Source organism: Tripterygium wilfordii, chromosome 23 (assembly GCF_013401445.1).
Source record: "Tripterygium wilfordii isolate XIE 37 chromosome 23, ASM1340144v1, whole genome shotgun sequence".
In the NCBI taxonomy this organism is placed as follows: Eukaryota; Viridiplantae; Streptophyta; class Magnoliopsida; order Celastrales; family Celastraceae; genus Tripterygium; species Tripterygium wilfordii.
This window is the reverse complement of record NC_052254.1, coordinates 1,359,543-1,375,980: the sequence shown is the minus strand read 5'-3', so window position 1 is coordinate 1,375,980 and position 16,438 is coordinate 1,359,543. Positions and strand designations below refer to the sequence as shown.

Genomic DNA, 16,438 nt, shown 5'->3' with positions numbered 1-16,438 from the left:
TTTGGCTTTATATGAGGCCGAGATTTAAAGTCATGCGACATAATTTGGCAAAGCATTATCCAAGGTACAACCATTCTGCAACCCAAACTGCCAAAATGACTCATCCTGGCAAATATAAACCCCGATTGCACCATTCTGTAAATTTCCTCAATTAGACTGAGAGGTCATCGAAGCAGCTTAGACATTCCTTTAATCCTTTTGTTATCCTATAAAATATTAGAGGTCCCAGTATGAGACAAAACTAATTTCTCTTGCTCAATTAATCAGTCACCCGACGCCAGCCGCACAAGGGCAGCAGCAGAAGGGAGACGAACGGTTAACTTGGAAACTCGTGGATTAGTTAGGGTTTAATTAAACCATATAAGACTACATAGATCTAAATGCGGAAAATAACTTACAGTCCTGGAAAATCTTCGTATACATCATTGATGCCCACACTGAGCAGCTGTAAGAGTAACAATCATGAGTAAATAAGAAAACAGAGAAGGAATTGTAAATTTCCAGAAAGCTCACAACACAAACGGGTAATCACATCACCTAAGCTTGCTTCTTTAACGTTCTTGTCAGCTGAGTAAGACAAATGCAAAACCAACACCACCTTGGTGACGTTTGCCCCATCAGTCCTTTGGTTGGGGATATCATGCTTGCAGATCAGCTCTAAATTGTCTCAAAGTATATGAACTTACACGCTGTCATTAAGTATATCATAAAATTACAAGCACTAACTAAAACTAGCATATAGTGGATAGACAAAAAAAAGTTAGCTTACAGCATAACAAAATTGGCCAAACACAAAGTAATCGCATTACCGAATATGTTATTCATTATATTTCAACCAAATAAATACCATTATTGAGTCACGGCATCTCACACTTATATGTAGCAAGCATCAGTATTGCTCAAAAACAAAGCCTTTTTTCCCTTTTCTCTATAATTTAGTAATCTAGCTGCAGAGAACATGCAGAGTAAGTTGCTAATTTAACACAGTTCATGAGGAATACAAAACCTACATAAACCCAAATTGAAACTTCTGCCCATGTGACACTTGGCATAGCCTAACTGCCTAAGAATAACCATATTCCTGAACTCAAACCTCCCTTAAAACCTAGCTTAAGAAATTCATATTATCCAGACATTAAAGGCATCGGCCCAGAGAGAAGGAAAATTTGAATTCTAGCCATCAGGACAAATGTCCAACAAATCCAATTTATTGATTACAAAAGTATGAGAACAAGGATATTGCTTGAAGGGAAACAAGAAGAGCAGGAATCCCCATGCTATATACAGACTCTAATAACTTATCTCCTGATCACAATGCTACTGCTAACCTCATGAGCATAACAAAGATTACATAAAATGTGCAATATAATTCATTGCGATTTAAGTTAAAAAGAATGCACACAACATTGCGTGATCCAATTCAACAGGTTCCAGTAACCATGCTTATTAAAACAAATATTACATGTAATGCACAAAACAAACAGTATCCAGCTCAGTTAAGTCAAAGAAACTACAATGCATATTGAGGCACAGTAGAGACGGGAATAACATGTTACTTGACAGAACAAGGAGAGTAGCTAACATAACAAAATCCTTTAATCATGAACAGAAGCCATAACCATTGGGAGGAATAACAAATATTGTAGACACCTATGCGCTGCTTCTCAGTTTGACTATAAATGCACATTTTTAACAACAAAAGAATAATCAACTCATCACAAAACACAAGGAAATTTCAGATACGTGACACATAACATCACATAGACACAGCAACAGCGTACAATCACTAATGGAATATCTAATCAGTAATCACCAGATCTTTCAACTACAAAAAGATTCTGAACAGCTAAATTCACCCAAATTTCATAACCTAAGAGAATTGAGGTTACGTCTCTAAGTCTCGTCTCTAAGTCTCTTCAATAGATTCCCATCCTACAATAATTTTCATGACCTACAATAGATTCCCATCCTAAACCATGCAAAAACAGCAATGGCTAGTTAAAATGTCAAATAAGTAACACATAACATCACATAGACACAGCAATAGTGTTCAATCACTAGTGGAATATCTAATACACCAGATCTTTCAACTACAAAATGATTCTGAACAGCTAAATTCACCCAAATTTCATGACCTAAGAGAATTTAGGTTACGTCTCTAAGTCTCTTCAATAGATTCCCATCCTAAACCATGCAAAAACAGCAATGGCTAGTTAAAATGTCAAAAAAGTGACACATAATATCACTTAGACACAGCAATAGTGTTCAATCACTAATGGAATATCTCACACACCAGATCTTTCAACTACAAAATGATTCTGAACAGCTAAATTCACCCAAATTTCAAAACCTAAGAGAATTTAGGTTTCATCTCTTCAATAGATTCCCATCCTACAATAATTTCATGACCTACAATAGATTCCCATCCTAAACCATGAAAACATAGCAATGGTTAGTTAAAATTTCAATTAAGTAACACATAACATCACATGGTCACGGCAACAGCGTTCAATCACTAATGGAATATCTAACATACCAGATCTTTCAACTACAAAAAGACTCTGAACATCTAAATTCACCAAAATTTCATAACCTTAGAGAATTTAGGTTACGTCTCTTCAACAAAGAGGATGCGCATCGTTGATATAAAAATGGAAGTGTCTATACATTTAATATATAAAAGAACTCGTAAACCAAGTAATTCAACAGCATTATCGGAATAGCACAAGCTCGTAAATATATGCATGTGCAAGAGCGACAGAACTAGATCCGGATCTAAATTGCATAACATATGCGAATACAAAAGGCAAGTCTGAACAGAATGAGAAGCAAAATTAAACATAGATCTAACCTAATTACGAGATCCATCTCAGGAAAACAAGCACGATAGAGGAAAAAACAAGATAAAAACTCATACCGTCACACGTTATACTTTACGAGGTCAAGAGGCGCAACCGCCAAGAGTAAGCAGCTGATGGCGACAGAGAAATACTTGCCGAGGAAGAAGAGTGGAGAAGGTTAAGGATCGGAGATTGCCTAGAGGAATCCTTTTGAGAGAGATGCGCTGATGGTCGCGAGAGAGAAAAGAACAGAGAGATTTCTCTACCATTTTCTCTCTGCCTGACCCTATCTGTCGCTCCCGAATGGCACTTTCAGGATTTTGTATTTCACAGCCATTGCTTCATTAAAAAATAACCCTCATTTTATTGTTAATTACGATACTGACACTTACTCTTCTTTCTTCTTTCTTTCACGATACTGACACAAGGCGCGTGAGAATAGGAAAATCTGACAATGGAAGGTAAAAAATAATTCAATTCTGTTGAAAAGCAAGATGTTCAAAAGGATGATGCAATGTTCAGGAGATATAATTCACTCCAAACTGCTCAAAGAACTACCCTGGATAAGTAATATTAAGAATAAACCCAAAACTTTTCATCACTCTACTATCTATAGATATTATTCTGATCGATCAGGCTCCACCGGAGCCATACTTCTTGCCGAACACAATCAACTGAAGCTTGTCATAGCCTGCAAGCACACCAGCACCGGCTACTGCACGCAGGATATTTGCACCAGCACCTTTGAAGAGAGACTTGGCACCCTCATTCTTAACAATCTGAGAGAATGCGTCAAATGAGCTTTTGTACTTCACAGCTTCACCTGATGTCATCATCATTCTTCTACGAACGGTGTCAAGAGGATATGAAGCAACACCAGCACCATTGGTGATAACCCAACCAAGAGCAAAGCTAGCAAAGAAGCTATCCTGCAACCACCCAAACAGTTGGTTTAAGAGATCGAAACAGAATCCTTCGAATACCATAAGGTGAGGAACAGATCAAGTGCCATAGTACAAATAGTGTCATGCAATGGAATCCACAAACCTGCAACTTTCCAGTCAAAACAATTGGCTTTAAGGAATCGTACATCCCAAAGTATAGGCCACGATACACAATGATGCCAACACAAGAAACATTAAATCCACGGTAAAGCCCAGCAATACCATCTGACTTGAGAGTCTTCCTATAGACATCAACCAAACCATTAAATTGCCTCTCTCCTCCCTTCTTTGCAGCCTTGCATCATTTGCAAGACGTGTTCGGGCATAATCCAAGGAATAGACAAATAATAGGGAAGAAGCACCAGCAGCACCACCAGAAGCCAAGTTACCAGCAAACCACTTCCAGTAGCCGTCACGATCTTTCTTGAAGTTGAACAGCCTCTTAAAGTAATCCTTGAATGCAAAGTTTAACGCCTGGGGAGGAGATGAGTGGCTAATAAGCTAAAGCACAAAGCTAGAAAATAATATGAAAAGAGGGTGATGATATATAGGCTAGAAGAAAAACGAACCTGAGTTGGGAAATAACGGATAACATTGGCAGTGTTTCCCCTCCACAATGATACAAACCCCTCCTCTTTAATGGTTTGGCCAAAGCAATCCCCAATCCCTTTGTAAGGTTCAGACAAACGTCCAGTCTTGATCATCTCGTCCTGATTTTGGATCAGGAGCTTTACACGCTCTATTGGAGCTGCAGCCGTTTTGGACACAGCAGCAGAAACTCCACCCATGAGAAAATCGATAGCAAAGCCAGTAAAGCCTTTCTCTGCCGGGGCGTGGACAAAAACAGGCGAGGCAGTTGAAGCAACCAATGACAGATCAGGGGTGGCTTGACATGCCTGTGTCATGGGATACTGCAATATCACATTTGTGTAATTTGCATATACAAAACGCCTCTGATGCAAAGCAGGCTTTTGAAAGGATCCATGGCGGTTCTGAAAATTTTGGGAAAGACTAGAACCAAGCTGGAGCTGACCAGCCACCTTTTGAACGATGGACGGATGCTGGTGCTTATCAGCCATCAGGATTTACAAACAGAAACCCCTGCAATCCATGCCAATATTTTCATTGTAAGAATGCCACTAACCAGAACTTTATTCAACAGAACACTAGCATCACTCATCTTTGTAGCATGATAATCCTTACATATGCTAAAAATTATTTAATCAAGGGTAGCAAATTGCTACTAGCAATTACAAATTACGAGGTCGTCTATACACCCAAAACACACGTGACACACCAATATCTCAACTCTCTTTGGTACTTTCTTCTAGGATATCGTATAAAGAAATCACCAGATTTATGATGAAATGCGATCTTATTTCCAAAGAAAAAAAGAAACTGACTGCATTTTCATCACATAAGCCAACCATAACCATACTGCACATACACGTACTGCTACACAAACATACCCTTACAAAGCAAAAAGAGCATATACGCAGTAAAGTAAACTAAACAAACGAACAAGATCTCAGTAATGAACAGGAAAAGAAGATCCAGATCAAAGTAACCTTTAAAACAAAGAGATGAAAGAATGGGGAAAAAAATATCTCAAAAAAGAAAGCAAAAACAGATGTATGTGAGGGGACCTAAAATGCAAGAAGAGTTCAAAGCAAAAATGTTGTTCAAAAGCCGAATTAATAGCGACCCAGAAACACACATCACCAAAAGACCTACCTAACACTTCGGCACAACGAACAAATATAAACGTAAATTTTTTTTAAAAAAAAAAGTAAATTTTTTTGTTAGAGATAGAAAGAGAGAATACCCTTTTTTGCTTGTGAATGGCGGAGATGAAATGGAGGACAAAGCTAAGACAAGCCCTTCCGAGTCTCAACCAGCAAACGTCAATGGAATCAAGATGCAGTCTTTAGGTCTACATTTGGAACTTTTGAATTTTCTCCGTTTGTGGCTGTATAGAATCTTATTGTACGGAAAATATTATGGCGCACAGTAACGAAGCTTCCACGAGAAATAGAAAGGCTTCTCTTGTTGGCATGATGTTCAAAAAAATTAGTGAAACTTCATCTTTTTATTTTATTTTTTACTAAAATAAGTAACGGCACTTGCTAAATCCCAAGCTTTATCCAAATTTTTTTACTTTTTAGAAGGAATTTATAAATTATGATCGAGTTATTTAGCAAAATGACTTGTTTTGTTTTATAATAATGATGAGAAACTCTTCAAATAAATTTGCTACATAGGATGTTTTAAAAGTGATTATGTATCTTAAACATTGATAGGAGTATAGGACTATATTACTTAAGACACGCACAACGGGGTACCTGAGTTTTTCGGGATCATGGATGAACTCTAAAAGTGAATCCTTTTTAAAAAATGTAAATGTCATATGTTATTTAAATGGGTTTAGGTCTTTAAGACAATATTTTTTTCAAAAATATGTGATCCTGGGCCGTAGTTCATGTCGCCCCACTCAGGGATACCGCTGCACATACATACAATTTGAAGACATGCAACGTCATCTATTCTATATGCAAGAACCAAAGCAATGACATCCCACACTATTTGCAAAGCGTTTACTACCAAATCAATTCATTAGTGAATGTTCAACTGATGCAAACAAATCGAGAATCACTCTTTCATTTGACTTTCAATGTATTTCATAATACAAGATAACATAATTGAAAATAAAAGCAAAACTACTTTAAATAGGATTCTAAACTATACGGTGATTGTAACCGTTGCTAATGTCTAGCCACTAATCACTCTACTCATTAAAGTGCTGCAATCAAGTAAACTGCCTTGGTCATGCCTTTATTTAGTTGCTGAAATCATGCTATTAATCTCTCACGTCAACACCAAGAAAATCCATGCTAGTTGTCTTGATGAATGTGATCCTTTGAGGGATCCTTGTATTCTTGATGGGCCCAAGCTTCAAATGAGATGAGATCATAATAGTCTATACTAAGCTAGCCCAACCATGTTGCTTGCACCATTACTTCTTAAATATCCATATTGCATCATCAACACAATTCACTTCCTGCATTTTTCTTTCAAGGGGAAGACGCATCCAATTGCTTCCCATGCTTGAGAATGTGACAAAGAAGGGAAGAGAAACAAACAAATTAAAACTACGTCTTTATTGACTGATGCATATTAGTGAATAGCTAGGAACCGAGCTGAAAAGGGTTTGAAGGCATCCACAAACATAAGACTCACTTATAAAATCGGTATTTCCGGTTTTTAAAACTCACTTATATCTGTTGCAAGTTGTTTTTTTTTTTTTTTTTTTTTTTTTTTTTTTTGTTCTTGGCCTGTCCTTTGCTCCATGCACCCTTCATTCGAATTGTGACAAGAACAAGAGAAGTTTCTGTTTTAAGTTTCAATGTAATTTGTTTCAGCTTTTTTGATCATTCGTGCGCAGTTTTCTTTTATGAATACCAAACAAGGGTCCATATTGAGATCCTTGATGAATTCATTTGTATGAAATGCTCGATGAATTCATTTCTTCCATGAAGTTAAAGCCATAATTAAGTTTTAATTTTTGTTGTATCTCTGGTATATGGCAAGTGCAACACATATATCAGTTTCTAATTATAATGTCAAATGAATGCAAATAGTAAGTCCAGTCTAACGGGTCGGGTATCCTTCCAATTAGTGAATATCAAAGTCGTTTCCATTTAAGGTACCCAAACGCAAAACCGTTCCAAAACCGTTTAAAAAATCATTTAAATTTTCAAAAGTGAAACTGTTCTATAACCGTTTACCATCGGCTACTCATTTACCATTTAACTTTTAAATTTTTTTTATAAATGTATAATTCAATTTCTTAAAAAATAATCTGACTTATCATATTGTTATAGTTTGAATGTATAATCTTTAACTCTATTATATTATTTTATTTAATATATTTGATGATGTTAATTGTTTTGACTTTCATCCATGAAGAATATGGACACCATATATACGTATCTTCATATGATCAGTAAATTAAAAATTAAAAAAAATAATTTTCTTAAACTAGATCAATGTGCTGACAATTAATCTAATTAGCAATTAAAAGGCATACAAATGAAAGGCTTTTTTCAATATACCAATTAAGTAATATAAAGTCTTTATTTATTTAGTATATAATAGAAATCTTACAACATACTTCAGATATAGTAAACTTGGCTAAAGATGCCTATTATTAGGGGCCGGGAAGCAGTACATCAAACGAGATTTTCATGTATATATATATAAGGAAATAGTGATGACAAGGGAACATTGGAGTCGTTATATCCATGGTTTGCTTTGTCATGCAACCATACATATGTATATGGTTAGGAAACCTTATCATTAACTGCACGAAGAAATGAAAATCAAGTCAGAGAATGATGAATGATCCCAAATATTAAGAGAATAATAACGCAAATCAAATGTAAAGGTTCGCGGCTCTTACATAGACTTAAGATTTATTTTTTTTGGTAAGACGCGCCCATTAAAGTTTTAGAGGACGAGGTAGTCGAGGTGGTGATGGAGGAACCGTTGTAGGAGGTCTCACGGAGATAGGAGGAGGCTTGTTAAAGATTGATGGAAACGGAAACGGAAACGGAAACGGAAACGGAGGCTTGATGATTGGAGGCTTGATGATTGGTGGAAGGGGAAATATTGGAGGCTTGATGATTGGTGGAAATGGAAACGGAAATGGAGGCTTGATGATTGGAGGCTTGATGATTGGTGGAAATGGAAATGGAACAGGTATAGGGAAAATGGAAGGAGATGGTGGTGGTGGTCTAAAAATGGTTGGCGGAACTGGGAAAGGTGTCGGAGGTGGTGGTGATGGTGTTTGAGGTGGTCTAGAGGGACTAGGAGAAGGAGTTCGAGGAATTGGTGAAGGAGATGTAGAAGGGGATGGTACTGGTGAAAGTGGTGAAGAGGGAGTAGGGGATGGAGTAAGAGGAGATTTAGGAGTAGAAGGAGATGGTACTGGTGAAAATGGTGAAGAGGGAGTAGGGGATGGAGGAAGAGGAGATTTAGAAGTAGAAGGGGACGGTACTGGTGAAAATGGTGAAGAGGGAGTGGGGGATGGAGTAAGAGCAGATTTAGGAGTAGAAGGAGATGGTACTGGTGAAAGTGGCGAAGAGGGCGTCGAATATGGAGGAAGAGGGGATTTAGGAGTAGAAGGTGATGGTACTGGTGAAAATGGTGAAGAGGGAGAGGGGGATGGAGTAAGAGGAGATTTAGGAGTAGAAGGGGATGGTAATGGTGAAAGTGGTGAAGAGGGAGTTGGGGATGGAGTAAGAGGAGATTTAGGAGTAGAAGGAGATGGTACTGGTGAAACTGGTGAAGAGGGAGTAGGGGATGGAGGAAGAGGAGATTTAGGAGTAGAAGGGGATGGTACTGGTGAAAATGGTGAAGAAGGAGTGGGGGATGGAGTAAGAGGGGATTTAGGAGTAGAAGGGGATGGTACTGGTGAAAATGGGGAAGAGGGAGTGGGGGATGGAGTAAGAGGCGATTTAGGAATAGAAGGAGATGGTACTGGTGAAAATGGCGAAGAGGGAGTAGGGGATGGAGGAAGAGGAGATTTAGGAGTAGAAGGGGATGGTACTGGTGAAAATGGTGAAGAGGGAGTGGGGGATGGAGGAAGAGGAGATTTAGGAGTAGAAGGGGATGGTATTGGTGAAAATGGTGAAGAGGGAGTGGGGGATGGAGTAAGAGGAGATTTAGGAGTAGAAGGAGATGGTACTGGTGAAAGTGGCGACGAGGGCGTCGGAGATGGAGGAAGAGGGGATTTAGGAGTAGAAGGTGATGGTACTAGTGAAAATGGTGAAGAGGGAGTGGGGGATGGAGTAAGAGGAGATTTAGGAGTAGAAGGGGATGGTACTGATGAAAATGGTGAAGAGGGAGTGGGGGATAGAGTAAGAGGGGATTTAGGAGTAGAAGGGGATGGTACTGGTGAAAATGGGGAAGAGGGAGTGGGGGATGGAGTAAGAGGAGATTTAGGAGTAGAAGGGGATGGTACTGGTGAAAATGGCGAAGATGGAGTGGGGGATGGAGGAAGAGGAGATTTAGGAGTAGAAGGGGATGGTACTAATGAAAATGGTGAAGAGGGAGTAGGGGAGAGAGGAAGAGGAGATTTAGGTGTAGAAGGGGATGGTACTGGTGAAAATGGAGTGGGGGATGGAGTAAGAGGAGATTTAAGAGTTGAAGGAGATGGTATTGGTGAAAGTGGCGAAGAGGGCGTCGGAGTTGGAGGAATAGGGGATTTAGGAGTAGAAGGAGACGGTACTGGTGAAAGTGAAGTCGGAGATGGTATTGGCGAAACTGGCGAAGAGGGCATCAGAGACGGAGCAATAGGCGATTTAGGAGCCGAAGGAGATGGTACTGGTGGAAATGGTGAAGTGGGTGATGGGGATGGAGGAACAGATGATTTAGGAGTAGAAGTAGATGGTACCGGTGAAATTGGTTGATTTACTGGTGTTAAAAGTGGTGATGGCGATGGCGCTGGTGATGGCGAGATAGATGGAGATGGAGATGGTGATTTTTTAATGGGTGGAGGAGGCGATGACAATGGCGAAGGAGATGGTGACTTGATAAAGGGTGGTGGAGATGTTTTTGGCGGAGGAGGAGGAGGTGATCGAGATAGAGGTGGAGGTGGAGGAGGTCGAGATGTTTTTGGTGGGGGTGAAGGTGGTGATCGAGATGGAGGTGGTGGTGATCTCCTAACATTGCGGTTGCCATTGTCATCCCCGTTGGCAGGAGGTGGTAAATCATTTGCAATGACATTAATGGCTAGAAGGCTGAGCACTAAAAAGTGCACAAGATTGCTCATAATGGGCAATGCCATCCCTTACTAGAATGACAAGAAATAGATGCCTTGTGGTTTAACGAGGACATCAACTTCTTTATATAGTGATCCTTCTCTAGTGGTGTAATTTCAAGTTTTGATGATGACAATAAGTGCTGCCTAGTAAACTTGTAGGGAGGGCCTTGGATTAATTTCTCTAACTTGGGATAAGTCAACTTTTTATGAAAATCAATATATTTGTATCATAAACTTAGAAAAATAGCACCACCCAATTAGAGAATCCAGAATAAAAAAAAAGTGATTTATGAAGAATAAGAAATATATTCAAATTCATGAAATTGTTTCCAAAAATGTTTCATTTCCTGGCATATTTTAAATAGTCCATTAAGATGTTGAAGTCATGAAAATATTCCACTTAAGTTTTTTTTTTTTTTTATATCCATGCACTGCATTCTCAGAAGTTTTGGGATCAGATAAGTCGTTGGAATTTTATCAAGGGATATGGTGAGTGATCCCAAAGTGTTTACGATAAATTTTAAACCTACAAACTATGAATTTACGTAAAATATCAAGAACCAACTCGGCCAACTCTTTAGAGTTGAAATTTTGTTTTAGTTTATTTATTTTTGTGTAAATGACGGGTTTGGCAAGGAACTTATATATGTTTATGTCCGTAGGCTAGGTTTTACCAAAACTGGTACATATTAATTAATGAATCTACTTTAGGTGAATTAAATGTCTCTCAATTAAATTCGTAGGTCCCCGCTTCATTACATTATGGATATATTGTTAATTATTTTTTCTTGAAAGTGTTTTTTTGCACTAGGGAAATACTTAAAAACCTGTTATTCTGAATCTTTAATTTGTGATATGTCAATAAATATGAAAATTAATAAATCAAATTGGCATGCCTTTTAAACTGGGAATAACTTGTTTGTCTTGTTCAAGAAATTAACCGTGGAAATTAATTACATAAAATTAGCCAACCTAGCACATTTCTTTACATATTAATTAGTTGGCATCTGACTGTCTTCTGGCGGGACTAGCTGGAAATTTTGGTTGACATTATGTTGTACATGCATACAGAAGCGTATATTTATTAATTTATATATATATATAAAACGAAATTTCATATTTAACTGGAGCTGACCTTTCGAGTTTAGACCCTTATCGAATATTCAAAGAAAAAAACTTTTCTAGCGTCGTTATTGTTTACCCAAAAAAAAGTTTCATGTGTTAACAAGCATGAATCAATAAATCACACAAATTCTATGAACAAAATTTGAATTATGGCATCAAACAACTTGTGATTAACTATAACACTTTGATGAGAATGGATAACATTAGTTTATTATGGGATCTTAGAAATTAATTAACATGATTGGAAAAGAATTGGAGAGTGATTTTGTGAAAATCCAAAGTGTTACTAATTCAGTAATTCGTAAAAATTCAAGTTTTGATCTCCTGGGCTTCATTTGTTTTGGGCCTTTGAGCTCTTTTTCTGGGCTTCGATTGTTTTGGGCCTCTTGAGCTCTTTTTCCTGGGCTTTCATTGTTTTGGGCCTCTTTGACTGAAAGAGATTTCAAAAATAAAAGTCAAAGAAAATGTCAAGAAGTCAATTGAAAAATGACAAGCACTGTTGTGTTGAGTGTTGAGAGAAGACGGTCTGAATTTACTCGATTTGGCAAGAGACGGGTGTTTTTCCTTCGTATTCCAATAGTAATTTTCTGTGGTTTTCGGTCTTATTACGTTTTTGTGTCGGTTTCTCTTGCTTCTTTCTTTTGTTGTCCTCTGATTTTAGTTGTAATTGTTTCCAGTGCAGAATCTGTTGTTTGATTTCTTCATGGTTTTACTATGGTGTTCCTCTTGCTGCTTTCTGGATGTTTGGTGTATGGAAAAATTGAGCCTTTTTCGCATCTGGGTATTTAAATATAGACTAGAATTTGATTTTTTTTTTTGGGTTGCTGGTCTTACTGACAAGGATGCCAATGACATGCCACAACCTTGATTGGTAGTTTGTCTTTATTCAATATATCAGCCTGGTGGTGTTAGTAATTGTTAATCTACTGAACATTATTTTCTTATTGGTTACAACCTGGTTTTGCTGGTGATGGATCTTCTTTTCTTAACAATAGCAAACATACGATCTTATTCAACAGGGTTTAGTGTCTTTTATCAAATACTAATTGGTTCTATTGAAACTGGTCCATTCTCCAGTAATGGAGTTGAAATTTCTTTGCGTGACTGTTGAATCAATGCAGGATTAATTGCCCAAGTTCCTCCACAAGGTCTTGATTTGAAGAAAGAATCAAGGAGCCTGATTCCACTTACAAACTTGTTCAATGCTGTTATTGATGTCCTACAAACGTTGAACCGAAATCTGTGGTCGGTGAGTCAGTGTATCATCATGTTTTGGCTTGTTTTGTCATGACTACTTTGCTTTGGTATCACACTTTTTTCTGGCTTTGATCTATAGATTCTATATCTTCTTTGTTTGTTACCATACTTGCTAAATACTTAGAGTTGTTGTTGTCATCCATTGCTAACCTTCCATAGTTGGTTTTCGATGAAATTAGTTTTTTTGTGATAATCTGAAAGCCTGAAACTCAATGGATCTCCATTATATCTTTTAGGTTTCAATGAAAATATGAGTTGTTCTATCGAGTAGCATAACATTATTAAGTATTCTAATGCATTGTTTTGTTCTTCTCTTCTGCATTAAACCTTGGAAGATGTATGCATTGACAGTTTCTGTTCAATTTGGTATTCAGTTAGATCATGGCTAATGAAAATGAAGTGTCAATCAAATGAAAGATATTAAAGGAGAAATAAATATGGGGAACTCGTTTTTATTTCAATATCGTGAATAGAAGTAGGTAGGATGACAAATAAAACTCCCCGAATCAAATTGCTATAAACATTACAAAGCATTACATTAATACATTCGCCAGTTCTCGACAAAGGCGCTTGTTTAGGATGATGAAATGACTACATATTACCTGCCTCCACGAACTATCAAACCACTTCGTGAAGAAATTATTCCTTTTATCAAAGTAAAACCTACAAATTCAAAAACAACAAAATCAGAAGAAAGAAAGAATGTAGAACCGTGGAACACAATAATTTCATAAGAGGAAAATAATACTCTGATAAGACGTATTTACATGAACATAATTGAAACCATGCATTGTCTTGTAAACAACGGAAGATGAAGGAGAACTGTGATAATGTTATGGTGGCGTTGGTGTTGGTGAGGGTGATGGTGTTGGTGGCGACTTGTAGATGTAGAGTGGAGGTGGCGGGGATGTGTACTTATACGGTGGAGGGGGTGGAGAAGTGTACATGTAAGGTGGAGGGGGCGGGGATGTGTACTTGTATGGTGGAGGGGGTGGAGAAGTGTACATGTAAGGTGGAGGCGGGGGAGATGTGTAGATGTAGGGTGGAGGTGGCGGGGATGTGTACTTGTACGGTGGAGGTGGTGGAGAAGTGTAGACGTAAGGTGGAGGAGGGGGAGATGTGTAGATGTAGGGTGGAGGTGGCGGGGATGTGTACTTGTACGGTGGAGGGGGTGGAGAAGTGTAGACGTAAGGTGGAGGTGGGGGAGATGTGTAGATGTAGGGTGGAGGTGGAGGGGATGTGTACTTGTATGGTGGAGGGGGTGGAGAAGTGTAGACGTAAGGTGGAGGTGGGGGAGACGTGTAGACATAAGGTGGAGGTGGTGGGGATGTGTACTTGTATGGTGGAGGTGGGGGAGATGTGTAGACATAGGGTGGAGGTGGGGGAGAAGTGTAGATGTAGGGTGGAGGTGGAGGGGATGTGTACTTGTATGGTGGAGGGGGTGGAGAACTATAGACATAAGGTGGAGGGGGTGGAGATGTGTACTTGTATGGTGGAGGGGGTGGAGAAGTGTAGACGTAAGGTGGAGGTGGGGGAGATGTGTAGATATAAGGTGGAGGGGGCGGGGATGTGTATTTGTATGGTGGAGGTGGTGGAGACTTGTAGACATAAGGTGGAGGTGGGGGAGATGTGTACATGTAGGGTGGAGGTGGCGGGGATGTGTACTTGTATGGTGGAGGGGGTGGAGAAGTGTAGACGTAGGGTGGAGGTGGGGGAGACGTGTAGACGTAGGGTGGAGGTGGAGGGGATGTGTACTTGTATGGTGGAGGGGGTGGAGAAGTGTAGACATAAGGTGGAGGGGGTGGAGATGTGTACTTGTATGGTGGAGGGGGTGGAGAAGTGTAGACATAAGGTGGAGGTGGTGGAGATTTATAGACATAAGGTGGAGGCGGTGGTGGTGACTTGTATATGTAGGAAGGAGGTGGTGGAGACGTGTAAGCATATGGAGGAGGTGGTGACGGAGATGGTGGTGTAGGAGACTTGTACTCATAGGGTGGTGGTGGTGGAGATGATGGCGGTAATACATAGTCATCAGCGGCCACATTACCAACTACAAAGCATAATGCCAAGACAAATCCCAAGTGAGGCCAAATCTTGTTGGCCATTTTTGGCAACATTTTAGTCCCAAAATTTGGGACTTGAACTCCGAGACAAAAGCAGAAGCACTCTCTGTGGATGACTGAAATAGAGAAGAACATAGCTTATATATATAGTGGTCTCCTGGATCAGTGAAGCAATTGTCAATGAAGTATGAATACTTCCAACCTGTTTAAAATTCCAGTTAAAAACTCCCATTACCAATTTTTTTGAGTAGTTTAGAAATGAAGTAAGAATCCCATATGTATGAAACAGTCTGAGATGAACCATTCCTAGAAAATACAATACTGTAAGGTCTCAATCAATTTTGTATTTGCATATATACATACATATCTACTTTTATAATTATGAAGAGGCAGACGATCTCAGCTTTTTCTTGGAAATTGCAGGCTTTTTAACAATTTAGTTTGCATATGAAAGAGTCAAAATATATATATATATTATACTTTGATCATGAAAGTAATCTTGCAGGAGTTAAATTCAACAAGTTTGGATTTAAAAAAAAGAAGTTGTTATTTTGGAGTCACCAGAAAGGGATTTGCAGCAGATGGAGACTGGGTTATTATGAACCAGTAAAAGACACATTAGTTTTTCTCTTGCACTTGTAATTGTTTATTTGTTTGATTATGCAATCGTTTCTCAATTATTTATACAGATATAAGAATCAATCATAGACAATCCACATGATTTTGATGTGCAGAAGAATAGGTCCGGTTGATACTTGTATGTTTATATATATATATGATTTGCTTGCATAACTTTGGCATGAAAGTGATGGAAGAACTGCCAGAGTAGGCTTGGTAAACTCTTAAAAGAAACTATATTCATAATAGGATAATGCAGATTATTTTATCCGTGGTACTCAACATGCTGTTTAGAAAGATTAATTTGCAGAAAAATTCAAGCTGATGGCAAGCTTTAGTCTTAAAATATTCTTACTGACCAATCAGTGAACAAACTGGTGCTTGGTCAGTGTACTGAATGTTCTTCATTTATTTGCTCCTTAAAGAAAAATGTTTGTTAATTAATCCATTAACAGATTCCAAAATACATAATACAAACATAATCTCATGGAAAACTCCAAATTCTTTGTTTTACTTTGCTACTTTAAAAAATATTCCCAAAGAGAAACTTGTACATTTACTCTAAAGAGTCTGCTGTGGTACTGGAAATCTTAAAAAGAAATACCAAGTAGTACTGTCATGATACGTGAAAGTACTTGTATTTCTCAAATCCATCAATTTACATAAACAATGACGGGCACCAGTTGCATATCAAGCGCTAAGTTGGGGGCGGAAATCAGGACCTATAAATGGCGTGGTAAATTCATCTGAACAAGCCATGCGGATTCT

General features: G+C 38.4%; 2 protein-coding genes, 1 long non-coding RNA gene and 1 pseudogene across 3 annotated transcripts; 1 reads left to right on the top strand and 3 right to left on the bottom strand.

Annotated features, from left to right (window-relative positions):
- Positions 1-116: 116 nt before the first annotated feature.
- On the bottom strand, positions 117-3,145 carry LOC119993693. The gene is made up of 3 exons (XR_005466562.1): positions 2,918-3,145; positions 538-689; positions 117-445 (listed from the first exon to the last, which is right to left on the bottom strand). It is a non-coding gene; the product is annotated as an uncharacterized LOC119993693 (long non-coding RNA).
- Positions 3,146-3,414: 269 nt separating this feature from the next.
- Positions 3,415-4,872, bottom strand: LOC119993776 (annotated as a pseudogene).
- Positions 4,873-5,639: 767 nt separating this feature from the next.
- Positions 5,640-10,280, top strand: LOC119993463 (glycine-rich cell wall structural protein 1.8-like). Its single transcript, XM_038840615.1, has 4 exons — positions 5,640-5,794; positions 8,295-8,542; positions 8,636-8,968; positions 9,134-10,280. The coding sequence occupies exons 1-4, from the start codon at positions 5,640-5,642 to the stop codon at positions 10,252-10,254; spliced, it is 1,857 nt and encodes a 618-aa protein (XP_038696543.1). The 3' UTR covers positions 10,255-10,280.
- A 3,129-nt stretch (positions 10,281-13,409) lies between these two features.
- LOC119993652 (extensin-2-like) lies at positions 13,410-15,498 on the bottom strand. The gene is made up of 2 exons (XM_038840854.1): positions 13,757-15,498; positions 13,410-13,652 (listed from the first exon to the last, which is right to left on the bottom strand). The coding sequence occupies exon 1, from the start codon at positions 15,185-15,187 to the stop codon at positions 13,823-13,825; it is 1,365 nt and encodes a 454-aa protein (XP_038696782.1). The 5' UTR covers positions 15,188-15,498; the 3' UTR covers positions 13,410-13,652; positions 13,757-13,822.
- Positions 15,499-16,438: the final 940 nt, after the last annotated feature.